General features: G+C 41.6%; 1 protein-coding gene across 10 annotated transcripts in view; it reads left to right on the forward strand.

Annotated features, from left to right (window-relative positions):
- Positions 1 to 13,828, forward strand: part of cacnb2a (calcium channel, voltage-dependent, beta 2a) — a 72,430-nt gene that overhangs the window by 31,720 nt on the left and 26,882 nt on the right. For 2 of the 10 annotated variants that reach the window (XM_085286965.1, XM_085286972.1), the window contains exon 1: positions 12,505 to 13,304. The exons of 6 other annotated variants lie outside the window; for them this stretch is intronic. In XM_085286965.1, coding sequence (XP_085143091.1) covers positions 13,236 to 13,304 — 69 coding nt within the window. In that variant the 5' untranslated portion in view covers positions 12,505 to 13,235. Of the gene's footprint in view, positions 1 to 2,977; positions 3,278 to 12,504; positions 13,305 to 13,828 lie in introns of those variants that run through there. 2 more of the 10 variants (XM_085286970.1, XM_085286973.1) reach the window with 2 other exon arrangements.

Consider the following 13,828-nt stretch of genomic DNA (forward strand, 5'->3'; position numbering starts at 1 on the left):
TTTAGTAGGATCTTAAAAATCTCTTTTTATTTAGAGTTTGCAGAATATACCCTGATTATTGTGAATTTTTGGCAGTATGTAGCGGATTTTACATGCAGAAGTCACTTTTGGTACACGTTCAGAGACACGGTATCACACTTTCTGATCAAATGTCATCACGCTCAGCATGTTAAGGTTTTTGCCTCTAGCATTTAGCTTAATTAGTCTGCCTTTCACCTTCTCACCTTGACCTCATGTTGCCATCAACAGGGTTTAGGTTAGATCTGAAAATATTAATGTGCAAAGGTTTGAGATACTCTAGATTTGTGTCTCTCATACTGTACCACCAGGAAGGCTTCTGCTCTGCTTCTAATTCATCATGCATGACAGTAACTCCAAACATACAGCCACACAGAAACATTGGGGAAGAACAGGAAGTCCTGCAACTGTGTAAAATGTGGGCCAAAGGCTTTAAAGATCTTACAGATTGTACACAAGTGAAGCAAAAAGAACTGGTGCTACTTTGAAGGCAAAAAAGTATCAGAGATCAAAGAAAATATCAAAACCGACCATCAAAATTTGAGCTCATGCTGCCAATTGAATGAAGCCTGTCTGTACATAGAGATGCCATCCTGCCCTTGATGAGGACATGTTGTTCACATTTAATGAAGGACTAGGAGCTTAAAAACAAGGTGACTGGACTGGACTAACAGAGAGTGCACATTTCCACACAGTCAGGAAAAAAAACCCATAGAATAAATGTTTTATTTTACATATAACCTTTTCCCTGAAGGATACATTTTAATGTAATCCCCCTCATATCACAAACATTTAAATTTGCAACTATTTTTCCAGTAGACTGTAACAATTAATTATTTTTTGAATTATGTTACTCTAATTTTGGAAAATCTTTGGAAAACACTGGTCAAGACTATTAGAAAATGTACTTTGTAACATACTTTTATTACCTAAGGGACAAAAATCTTTTTTCTTTGTCAAGGGGCCAGAAAAATGTACAAACATCTGTTTAGTAAGGCGACATAGTCAATACAAAAATAGTATAAAAACCAATCATGCTTAGTAACCCTCCCATGATACACATACTGATTCATGAAGAATGACACAATTGAAAGAGTCAAGACGCATTTTTTAAATGATTTTATATTACACAACAGTGGAGTTCAGCTCCAAATAAAAGAAATAGAGCTTAAAACCACTGTTGCAGTGACATGAGGATGACTATACCACGGTGTGTCACATGCCGAGCAAACACCCTGAATGATAATCCTCAGAAAGGGGTTAACCCTGATCAAACCAAATATTCACAATATAATCTAGGATTTAGGCTGGGCTGCCCAAAACAACATTTTCTCTCCATCAAAAAGGGGAAAAAAAATACAAATCTGCGTTTACCAGAATGTCATATGAAGCTCAGAGCTTGTATAATCATCCAGGTTGTGTCATGGTCCTGGGCCATGTGGGCCCAGTATTCTTAGTTCCTTGTATTTTTGTATTTTGTTCCTTGCTTAGGCCATGTTTTCTGAGTTGCCCTGTTGTGTTGTTCCCTAAGTGTTTTCCCTTCATGGCTTTTACCCCCTGTGTGCCCCTCTGTGTATCTGTGAGCCCTCGTCTCTCCTTATGTTTTATTCCATGTTTCCCCTGCCCATTATGTCTAAGTTCTCCCCGTGCTCTCTCTTCCCCCTGTGTGCCCTCTATGTATTTATGAGCCCTCGTCTCCCTTTGTGGTTGTTTCATGTTTCCCCAGCCCGTTATGTCTGTGTTTTCCCCGTGCTCTCTCTCCTCCTGTCTGAACCTCTGTGCACTTCCTGTTTACTTTGTGACTCTCACGCCTGTACATGTCATGTTCAGTTCACCCCGCCCTGTCTCGTTATGATTATCAGTGTCACCTGTGTTCCCACTTTCCTCGTTAACCCTCTGTGTATTTCTGTCTGCGTCTCCCTCTGTTCGGCGTCGCGTTCTCCCTCATGCTGTGTGGATTTCCCTGTTTCGCTCTTCTTGTGCTTTAGTTTTCCCAGTTTAGTTTATTTTGTATTGTTTCTCGTGGCCAGCAATAAAGCTGTGTTTTTTGAGTTCATCCCCGTGTGTGTGAGTTTTGCGATTGGGTCCTCATCCTGCCTGCCACACAGCGATCCATGACAGGTTGGACATTAAATGGCACAACTGCTTACTCACTTCTCATCTGTGCTTTTCAGTTTGTATTTTTCCACTGACTGTGCTGCATTCCCCTGTTGTTGCTCCCCTTTTTGTAACCAGAAAATTAAGATTAGTTAAAGGTTTATTTTGCAAACTTATGACTAAGATTTTACATCACGTGTTGAGTCATGTTTTACCACTATTAGATTACTGAACATCTCAGCCTGTGTACGATCTGACGTAACAGCAATGTGATGAAAAAGCACACATCACAGCTTCGTCACTGGCTCTGATCATAAAGAGATGGATCTGAGTTTCTTTAGAGTAACCGCTGCAGTTTTAAATGCCAGTTTACATGGCTATAATGTCAGACATGTAAGGGTTGTTTTTTTTTTTTTACCTTACTTTTGTGTCATTAAAAGACCAAATGGAAAATTTCCCACTTTTTTCCCACTGATGATGAAAGCAAATATAGCATTCTGTCGATGTCGCGCACGTAATCGCTTCCTGACGTTTTCTAAGCAACATGTGTTTAGACTAAAGTTCAAGCCCTTTAAGCCTTTGTCTCTACCGAGTGTAACCTCTTGAAGGCGAAGTGGAACACATGTAAACTTCCCAGATCACACACTCACACACAGACATAAAAAGCTTCTGCAGCTGCTTTTGGTGCTTTCTGGAATTTTCAGGCCGGCCCTTTCAGTCGGAGATCTTACTTCCTAACTAGCTGTATGTGTGTGTGTGTGTGCGTTTGAGACAGAGAGTGTGTGTGTGGGAGGGGAGAGGGGCACGGGGGCTTGTTTTTGGGGCTGGAGGACGGCCGCAGTGCTCCAAAGGAGTGCTCTCGCAGCGTGGGAACGACGCTTGTCTTTTCTCTGCCTCTCAGGGACTAAAGTAGGCCAAAGAAGGACTGAGAGGAGCTAACTTTCTCCTCCAGATCCAACTTTTGCTGCTCAGGCTACAGAAGCAAAGCTCTGGAGCCAAGACAAGGGGATTTGTAGGAGTGAAGCAGTCAGGCTGGTAGGAGTTCCTGTACTCCGTGAGAAGATGGGCAGCAGCTGAGGAGATTTTCTCCCAGCCCGGCTGAACAGCAATAGCAGTCAACTGGGCAGAAATGTATCACTCTGGCAGTGAGGAGTCAGATCTGGTAAGTTTGTATAAACATGCTTTCTGCCGTGTCCTTTTCTGAGCCTAGCTTCTTCTTTACTTTAGACAAAGAGGGAGGTTCTTGTTGGAGAATGGAAGATATCAATGTGATATTTAAAGGGGTATCATCACACATAAGTGATATTTTACTCCACTGGTGCTTCAACAGAAAGTTAGTGAGGCTCTTTCTCAAGTTGCACATGTTAACTCTCATGCAGCATGCTCTTAAGACAAAGAGACTCGTGTGAGCAACCAGTATGAATTTGTGAGCACCGCTGCACGACCACTGCTAGCCTGTAGTGAGGAAATGAGATGGTGTTTAACAAATGGGGAGAGGGAAAGAAAGTCAACAGCCAGGAAGAGGTAGGTTTTTATATACAGAGACCGGTAGAGAGCACATACCTAGGCTCAGCCTGAATGTTTTGTTTCAAAAAGAGGTTCTTAAAGAGTATAAATGAGTGAATGTCATGTCCAAGAGACTTTCTAGTTAGTATCTCAAATATTTACTGTTCTGGTTGTGTGTGCTTCATGTCTTTGTGCGGGTGAATGAAATGATTACAGAAACCTTTAAAGTCTGCCTTTTGGCAGTGGTTGTCATAAATAAAATACCAGTTTGATAACACACATCCTAACAAGCAGGGTTTAGACCCCAGGAGCTTCATTTCAGATACTGGTGTAGAAGCCAAACACCTCAACAGTACAAAATTTATCAGGTTGAATTTAAAGACAATGAAAATATTTCCATTTGATGAAATGCTTCAAGTATAAAAAAATTAGATGTAAAGTTTAAAACAATTACACACAACAGTAAACAATCTGTTTTAAAGAAGTTGGAACAAAATCATATAGATTACATTTTGCATGGATTATGCAGAAAACCAAAGGGATTTTTCGAGACTTTCCTTTGGTGTGCCAAACCAGGCTAACTAAAGCAAATAAATCATAGCTGCAACATTTAAATCACCTTCTTTATGCTGAGCTGTCAAATCAGATCTAGTCTGATAAACACAGGACCTGTGGAGGTCACTGGCACTAGGACATCTAGTAGGGGCTCCTTTAGGGTTTGTAGCCAGTGGGGTGGGGACTACATGGCTCGGGCTTGTTCTAGCACATTTATGGATGCTCACTCAGCTTGGGATCTCAAGGGTTTTGACTGCAGTGTCATCATGTTGAGTTTTTGTCATCTTCCTTGAGCAGTTTTTGTGCTGTGGTGTGCTAGAGAGAAAATGCTCCCATCCACATGGATTCCAGGACTAACACTTTCCCAGCAGCAACGTTAAGCAACGCTCTGCTGGGAAAGTGTGTGTTTATTATTCATTCTTATTCTGTGCATATGTTCGTTGGGTCCATGTTCTGACTTTGTGGATGATTTGTAGCTATATGATAAACTATCTGATTAGCAAGTTGGTTGTCTTCACACATCCACAGAGAAGCATTTGCTTGATTACACGAGGTGCGTGTTCTCGGGTTGTGGTGTGAACCTAGCTCTTTTGACTGACTGAACCCACTCTCTACGACTGCCTCCACTCGACTTGGCTTATCAAGCAGCACCGTCTTTTCCAAGCATGTAAGTGTTAGTGTGTGAATTTCTGTGTGCCACTGAGAGCTGTGGATAGGTGAGTTTACAGGCCTGATTATGAAGAGCTGTTTGGAAGATAATAGGTCAGAACATGAATTTGAAGCAAAGGACAAAGTGTGTTTATCATATACACTTAAATATTGTAGAATTACCATCAGCCAGTTGTTCCACTGCACTAAAGGTAAATTGCACCCTTTATAGAGTTGAATACATATTCAGGGTTTATTTTTAATAAATTAGAGCTTTTCACTAATCCTCTGTGTATGTAGGGTTGGGGGCTCTGTATATATAGCAGACTAAAGTAGCGAGGTTTGAAGGGAGGTTTTTTTGTTTTCTTTAACTCAGAAGTGGTTGGGAAATCCCAATTTGTTCCCAACAGGTCAGTTTTTCGGAAATCGGTCCAGAGTATATAATTTGTCGGTAAAATAAATGAGGCTGAAATACTATACTTGTGCACAGTGCCAGTTGTAGTATGATTTGTTTTACACCACTGAAGATGGTTAGCAGCTCGTGCTGCTCTCTAAGCCAGGTCTCATCAATCATGCGTCTGCTTTGTACACCAGGAAACTGTCAGAATATTGATGATGCAAGTAAAAAATAGCAGCACAGAGCAGCCCTCAGTCCTTTTTACCGTATCCCCCTTATCAGATATTTCATACGGTGATGCTGTTTCTTCACAAAGGAACCAGAGTGTGAAGAGGGAGGAAGAAACTAGATCTTGCTGTGAGGGGATTCACTGCTAATGAAACCAATTTCTCTCAAAGGACGTTTGCTGCTGGTTGTAGGTAAAAATTTACTGGGGGAAAGGGATTAGCACATAATCTGCAGTTGTAGGGGACCCGTTACTCTGCATTTGTCTTGCTGTAGTGTTATAGAAACAGTGCAGCAGAATTGGAGCAAACATCCCAACAGTACATGTTCATTTGTAAGTCATGTAGTCATAACAGCTGAGCACAGAACAGTGCCTAATAAGGATAAATGAGTATGGGTTTATGGGGAGCTGTTGGCCTGTTATCAGACAGAAATGTCAAGTCGTTATATTTCACTTCCATCTCGAGTCTGACACTGTCTACTCTGACTCGGTGGGTATCTGGTTTTCTACAGCTAGTCTCTAGAGACCCCTGAAACTAACATCAGCCTTGCCAGGTAGTCCTTTAGGTAAATGTAAGTTCTCTTTAAGTTGTACTAAAATTTGTTTGAAGTCTACTGAATCTACTCTGACTTTGATATATTTGTTGTGTGTGATTGTTTTATTTGTGTGACTGTGATTATAACTACAACAGCTCTTTCATTTCACTGAGAACTTTTACCCAGTTTCTATAAGTTGTATTAAAAATGCTGACGTACAGAGTTTGCTGGGTTTCTAAAAAAAAGTAAAAACCTGCCAAAACAAGCTAACACTGCCTGTTTTATGGTGTGTAGCTTGAACTGTTTGATGACGGTGTTAATCTCGCCCATGGTTCTGATTGGCTTGTCCTTCTTTTGGTGCTTATTGGACCAGTGTTTTTTGTTTGTTTGTTTGTTTTTGGGGGGGTGTATTTTTAAATCCAAAAATATTTGTTTAATATCTCAATGAGGACAAAGCAGTCAACTTGGTGGAGTGGACAGATTAAAGAAGTCTGTAGCAAAGAAAGACAACTACTCTGACTTGCATCATAAAGTTTCAATTGCAGGTTTTAGCAGTCAGTTGTTTGATGGAGACTGAATTCAATAAAATAGCCATACATGGTACATACAAACTTTTCATTTAGCAACAATGTGTGAGGTTGTTATGCAGAAAAATATTGTTACACATTAGTCATTACTTCTTTTTTTTTACCAGTTAACAATATAAACCTGAGGCTACACTCCCACATACCAACACAAATCCTTATTTTAATGAGGACACACATATGAGCTTCCTTTTAGTGTTTACGTATGAATACAAACCCGACTACGCAAAGCAAAGTCGAAAAGGGACTTCAAAGCGATCTTTAAAGTGATTCTACTTTAGAAAGGTGAACAGGTAGAAAAGTCTGACTGCTCATCTTTGTTACCTGTTGAAGTTCATGCTCTGGCTGCTGGTCTTAGGTCAGCATGCACTCAGCTTCCTGGGTTCTTGGCAACATTTATGTTAGCATGATGTGTTTGCAGAGTCTTGCAAAGAGCCATAATTGTGTTAGCAGTATAATGCAATAAAAATGCAAGTAATGTCCAGATCTCCTGTAGATCGCACTACCATTTTCCTCCTCTGCCACATGAAATGTAATCAGCTGATTGCAGCTTGAGTGAATCGTCCCAGCATGCAGATACCTAAAGAAACCTTTTAAAACAAGTCACGGCACAGTTGTAACTGCAATATAGTTACTTAATTTAGTGCAATAACACTCCAAAGGTTGATTCTGTTCATCTGGACGCAGCGTTTCCAGTGGGAGAAACGTTTCGTCACTCATCCAAGTGACTTTTTCAGTCTCACCTGACTGCAGTAACACATTATCCAAGTTCATTCTATCTAACATTCACACTCCGATGAATGCATCTGAGAGCAACTCGGGATTCAGTATCTTATTGAAGGATACTTGGAGCAGCCAGGGATCAAATGACCAAACTTCCGATTGTATATGACCTTGTGTACCCACTGAGCTACGGCTGCCCCAACCGTTATGTTGTTCTTCTTATCTTGTTTTCAAGTAACCAATCATTAAAAATAATCAGGGATAATTTCCAGTGTACTCTTTCTTGCCGATTCCTCCCTGTTTTGGTTAGTTATCTTATTCAGTAGTGATGTCTGATATTAGTTACAGTTGAATAGTTCAAAAGTTTCCCTTTTATATGTTTTCCTCTCATTATTCTAAAGTTTATCAATGTTTTGGTCTTACTTTATGTGACCAGTGATCAAAGGCCAGTGAATAAATGCATGTTTGAAATGCATACCTCCTCTCAAAGCGACCTGCCACGAGGCTTCTTACCAAGTTTCTAACTAGCCTTTAATCATGGTGCACTCCGGGATCCTGTCATGTAATCGACAGCCAGTGGGTCCATCACCTCGATGGGATGGTGCACTTATCTAATGCACTGGCACATGGAATGCTGGGTAAACACTTTCTCAGAGGCCTGTCAGTGTCACCTTGGCGTCCATGCAGCCAATCCCTCTTTTGCAACGGCAGAGAGATCATTAGTCCTCCCCCATTTCTGTCTCTCTCCTTATTTCTTTCATGCACACTTTCGTTGTCTGTTACAAATGTAGCAGGAGTCTGTTTCTGTCTAACTTTCCTGCTCACTTTGCAGTCATTCCTGTGTTCTGTGTTAAATATTAGTAACCATTCCTTGTAGCGGTCACACATCGCTCACACTTGGCTGTCATGTCTGCTCCCATTGTCTTCGTTTGATGAAGGAGACGCTGTTTGTGGAACGATGATTTAATTGACTTTGTGTAGTGGCTTTGAGTGAAGTGGCAGTGATGGACAGATGGCTGGGAAAAGAAGCTTTGGTTCCAGCCAAGAATGAGTCATGCCAAGCTTGAAACTGCAAGCACACTCGCTCAGCCTATTGTCAGCCCACTGTAGTCAACTACAGTCTGTGTGCCTGAGCTGTAGATGGCTTGGCATGAGCAGTAATCTTCCTTCTTCAGCAGGATATGAGTTACAGTACGGTATACTGACCACAGTATCTCAGTTTTACAGTGATTGTATGCTGCATCTTAGAATTTATGTTGTGGTTATTTGTTTGTTAAGTTAGCAGACTGCACAATAAACTGCTGATTTTTGATTCCTTCTTTAAATAACTTTTATCTTGGCTTTGCTCTTTAGGATCAGCAGTGCCCCCTTGCCCTCCAACTTTTAAGTGTTTGTTACTCATTTCTGATTGGATATATTTGCAACTATATCTTACACAATTGCCACATTATCCCATCAGCAAAATATGCAATTAGTGCTAGGTTTTAAAAAAAAAAAGCCTGGCAGATGAATAAATGAGCCTGGGTAGATGCACCTTTAGCTGCAACAAGCAGTTCATCACAAAATGCTGTCGGTCTCACCCAACTGAGATTTAAACTGGCATAATGAGTGGTCTCACTGTCGTTATTTCACTAATCTGCATATATACAATTAAATTGCCACCAGTGGAAGTACTAAAAGATAGAAATAACTCATATGGCAAGAAGCAAACACATTAATAATCCAGAACTGTGACAAAGTCGTTGTAAAGTGGGATGAAGGGCCCAAAATAAACAAAACAAATACCAGCACAGTGCTTTGCCAGCTGTTGATGAGTCACTGAAGGCACATGACAATTCTCTTCATCCTTCAGCAACAGAGTCAAGGAAACCCAAGCCGCTGAAAATCTCAAGAGAGAGAGAGATGAGAGATAAAAGAAGCAGAGTAAGAGGTCAGGATGGAATCCGAATGAATGGGAAAAGGTGAAATGAAGTGCAAACAGGAAAAAGGAATGTGAGAGGATATTTAGGAAACCACAAGAACAAGGGACATGAGTGCAGACATGAGTGAGAGTGCAGTGCTGAGCTTGAGTTAGGTCGCAGAGAAAGAATCGAGAGTAAAACTGGTAAAACTGACTAAAAAAAGGCCAGCGTGAGCACTTTATAGCCTGCTTAAATAGACTCCATGTTCTGCATGGCTAAAGCTCTCTTTTTTCCATAGTGGACATGTACTGTATAGAGTAGTAGCAGCAGACTCTAAAAATGAAAATAGAAGCTCTCGGATCATGAAGAGATTCCCTGGTGTAATGGCTTCACCCAGCGTAAGTGATTGTGTCAGATATAAGAGGCAGCAACAACTGAGTCAGCTTCCTCTTTCACTGTGGATATTTCCACTGTGATTTGTATGTTCTAGTGTAATGGTCGCCATCCTGTCGCTCCATGTAGAGGTCAGTGGCGGTCTTGCAGCAAGTACCTCGGTCTAAATAAATTAATAAAGGTGATGTAGATATTTAAGGACCTCTCAATTCCCCACCTCCACTTTTGCCCATTCTGTGTGCTGCTTTTAAACAGCCACCCCTGAAACGAAACCTGTTCTCTATCCCGAGTCTAAAGCCATTTAAGCAGCTCTGAATCTCTGTATTAAATTTTCTGGCACAAATTGACCAAAAACTGATGATTTCATTTCAGTAAGCATTTTGAATTTCAGTCTCATTTTTGCACTTGATATGATGTCAGGACCTAATTGGATACTGGATACTTCTTGTGGGAAACATAGATGTCGGTAGCAATTTTTGAAAACCATTCTAGTCTTTGTTGTGACAACTCGCAGCATAAATGAAAATACTTGACCTGTTGGGAATAGTCTCGGCACAGTACTAGCGTTTCACTTCCTCAAGCAATGCTATTTAGTACTCAAGTGTCTCGTATCATATTTGGTGGCAAATGTGATGTGATATGTGGCTTTTTGCAGAGCATCAAACTGCTGCGCTCGCTCAGATGTTTGTTAGCGGTACACCGAATTTTCATCTCCTTTTGATGGTGATGTGCTCACCCAATCTGCTGGGTGAGCCCAGATAGAAAGAGAGTACTTCTCCTTATGGATCAGAGCGACACCATACTGCTGTTAGATTATTATTAGTGTCCTGTGTGTGGTGACACAGTGCTGTCAGTATCACAGGTCAGATGTGTCGGGCAGCCGGAGGCTTGTTCTGTCGCTGCAAGTTTCCATCAGAGCGCAGCCTTCACAACTCCACCAGCCTCCTCCCCGGGCTCCACAGCTCCACGTTCAGAGCATCTGTGCCCTGCCCTTAGAGCTCTGCGGGCCAGTGTTGAGCCACCAGAACAAAACATATGTGACCCTCGCATGATTTCATAGTGCTGTGGACTGGTCTACTGAACTGCTGCATTTGAGGATATGTCATGTTACGAAGGTTCTCATGACACCTTTTCTTTTAACTCTGAGTGTGCACTGGCTTTTGTTTTGTCCACCCTTTCTGTTCATTTGGTTCTAAACTATAATCAGATAAGATTAAGATTAAGATAATTGGCCTTAACAATATACAATTACATTAATTATCCTTCAGCGTTTTCCTTTGTGTACAGAGTGTCACGAAGTGCCTGTATTGGAAAGACCTAAAGTAAATTGATTCCTGTCATTTGTTGCTTTTGATAAACACCAATGATTAGCGTGTCATTCAGAGACCTACAGTTAGTGCTCCTCAGGGAGTTGCTTCACTGGCCAGTTTAAATCGCTCGTCCCACAATTTGACCCCTGACTCAAATGAGCACAGTCTCCTGACAGGTCACACTGACACACATCATGTGTCAGCAGAGCAAAAAAAAAATCATTCTGAATAATCCTTCTGCAGGGTTTAACTTCTGCTAGTCCTATATGAGGATGGGAAATTTTTAATTAACGTTGTAATTATTCTCATTTGTCCTTTGTGGCTTTGCAGTGCTCTGCTCACATGTAATGAATCAGCACTGATCTGACAGGAGAGGATTTAGAGCAGCTTTCACCTCACAATCCCTGCTGCTGAGAGCAGAGGGAAGAAGACATAATTAAAAAAGATACAGTATATTAAACTTACTTCAGCATAATGCATACAGTGCAGTGCTAATTATTCTTCTTATTTTCTTTCTATAAAATGTCCAAGGTGGGCATTTGCTCCGCAGTTTAAAGTCCACAGATATTGATCTTTAGAAAGTGTGTACAAAAACACCTCAGACAAGAAGTTATACAGAGAAAACACGCTGCACTTGTTTCATTAATGTTGAAAACACTGGGTTTTTTTAATCTGTTTTGTTTTGTTTTTTAGACTCACAGGAAATATGAACATCGACATGTTCAACATGATTATCTACAAGCCTGCTCCTTAATTCCTCTAATTTCTTAAATGAAAAGCCAAGTGGTTCAAAGGCAAAGCTTCTTTTAGGGACTCCCTGAGCAGCTGACCTTGAAGTAACAATGATGCAGAAAATACCCACAATTAAAAAGCTGATAACAACAAATTTCTGGCATTTTTGCTTTGAAATGAAAATGATGAACTGACTGCCAGAGCAGTTTATTTTCTGTCAGTTGATTATATGATAACTTCCAGCTCTACCAACAGTTTTGTTTAGCTTTTTTTACTAAGCTCGTGTTGAAATTCTTGAGTGTTTGTTCTGATGTGTTGAAATGGTAACTGGCTGGTTTCTTCCATGCAAAAATGTGCTTCTTTTCTCTTTTCATTACATCATTGTGAAATATCCATGTTGGGTTTTAGGACTGCATTGTTTTTGTTTTTGTTTTCTTTTGTTTGGGTTTTTTTGTTGTTGATAAAACCAGCAGCATTTTGCTTTTCCAGAGGAGGGAGTACAACGAAAAGTTGGAGAGATAATGCAAGAATAGATATGAAAGTAATTAAAGATGCAGTTTTAATGCATTTGCATTCTGACTTGTACTTTGGATCCTTCCTGAAAAAATTATGAGGTGACATCAGTTTCAGCAGCTATAAACAGCTCATATCACAGTGTGAATGTAGTGCGTTTGCACATAGAAGACAGCACGGTGCACGGTTGGCACATAAACAGTGTCCATATAGCGCATGCACTGCCCAGCACTGGTCACTGCAGAGACACAAGGAGCAGATGGACTGACTGTGAGGGGTAACTGAAGGAAAAAAATAAGAGAGGAGTGACAGAGGAGGAGGAGGAGGAGGAAGAGGAGGAGAAGGGGTGGGTAGAGACAGAGATAGAGAGGCAGAATCACTGAAGTAGTACAGGAGGGCTTGTGAAGGGGAGTGAGCAAGACAAATACTGACAGGCTGAGACACAGAATGAGAAAGGGAGAGCTTCCAGCACCTTAAAGGCAGCAGCAGCAGCTTCATTAGTATCAGGAGGAGAGTCGGTCACATGCAGCCACACCGGGACTCATGTAGATAAACCGCTTTTACCCATCGCTTATGGAGCAGCAGCACAGGGAGTCTACAGTGGAGGACAACAAGGCTGGAGCCAGAGCTTTAAGGAGAGGATGAGAAGCATCACTGCAACCTGACTCACACCGGGAGTCAGCCTCAGCACCTGCAGCGGCAGACTGAGCACTCCGGCTATCAAGGAGACTGGGGCAGACGGGGAGAGAGCTGCTGAGATTATGCGCGGGGCAGAGAGCTCCTGTGGATTCCCCATCTTTGGCAACAGCAGCAGCAGCAGAGGGGGCAGGAGCTGTGGCTCTACAGACAGCAGCCGAGCTAGCTGGAGCTGCAGAAAAACAGGAAGCTCTAAAGCAATTCATTTATCCAGAGATGAAGGTAGCACTTACAGCCAAGGTGTAACAGGAACCAGCTGTCGATGTAGCCACAGTGTTGAATGTACCTGTAGCCAGAGCAGTGACGGTAGCTGCAAGGTGACCACAGCAGTGCAGTCAGGTGTAATTGTAGTAGTAGCAGGGGGGCAGTGGCTCAGGACCCTGAATGACCAGTGTGGCTGATGAAGGCCACCTGGATCCGCTTGCTGAAACGAGCCAAAGGAGGTCGTGTCAAGAGCTCCGATGCCTGTGTAAGGGGACTTTTGAGTGTGCTTACATCATGAAAATCAGTGTGTTCTGTGTGCGTGCACTTGTGTTTTGTGCGTCTGTGCTTCCTTCATGCATCCATCTATCAGTCAGCAGTGCTGGGGTCACTCTGGCATTGTTATGTATTGCCTGGTGATGATGAGAAGTTGGGTGCTGTTATCAGTTATGGCTGTCAGATTCTGGGCAGAGCTCCATATCACCTCCCTCTGACCTACTGGGACGGTGTTCTCGATCACGCTTCATCTGTAATCGTGACCTGAGTAATGATAGCAGTCCAGGTATGCTCACCTGCACTTTTCAAGTACAAAAAAAAAGGTTTATGTGCATTAAATAATAGTTATAGGCCATGATAAGGAGCAGCATTTTCCAAAGAAGTAATTTATACTGTAGGTAAAAATGTTTTGAAAACCACAGGTGGATTGAAAGCAAAAGAAGCCAATACAGCCAATACAATCTAGCTAATTAACGTAGTTTAAAATGAGCTGTTTATTTCAGGTGAGAGGGATGA

This window comes from Mchenga conophoros, linkage group LG9 (assembly GCF_057382185.1).
Source record: "Mchenga conophoros isolate Kocher_MC1m ecotype Shallow Benthic linkage group LG9, M_conophoros_male_GT1.1, whole genome shotgun sequence".
In the NCBI taxonomy this organism is placed as follows: domain Eukaryota; kingdom Metazoa; phylum Chordata; class Actinopteri; order Cichliformes; family Cichlidae; genus Mchenga; species Mchenga conophoros.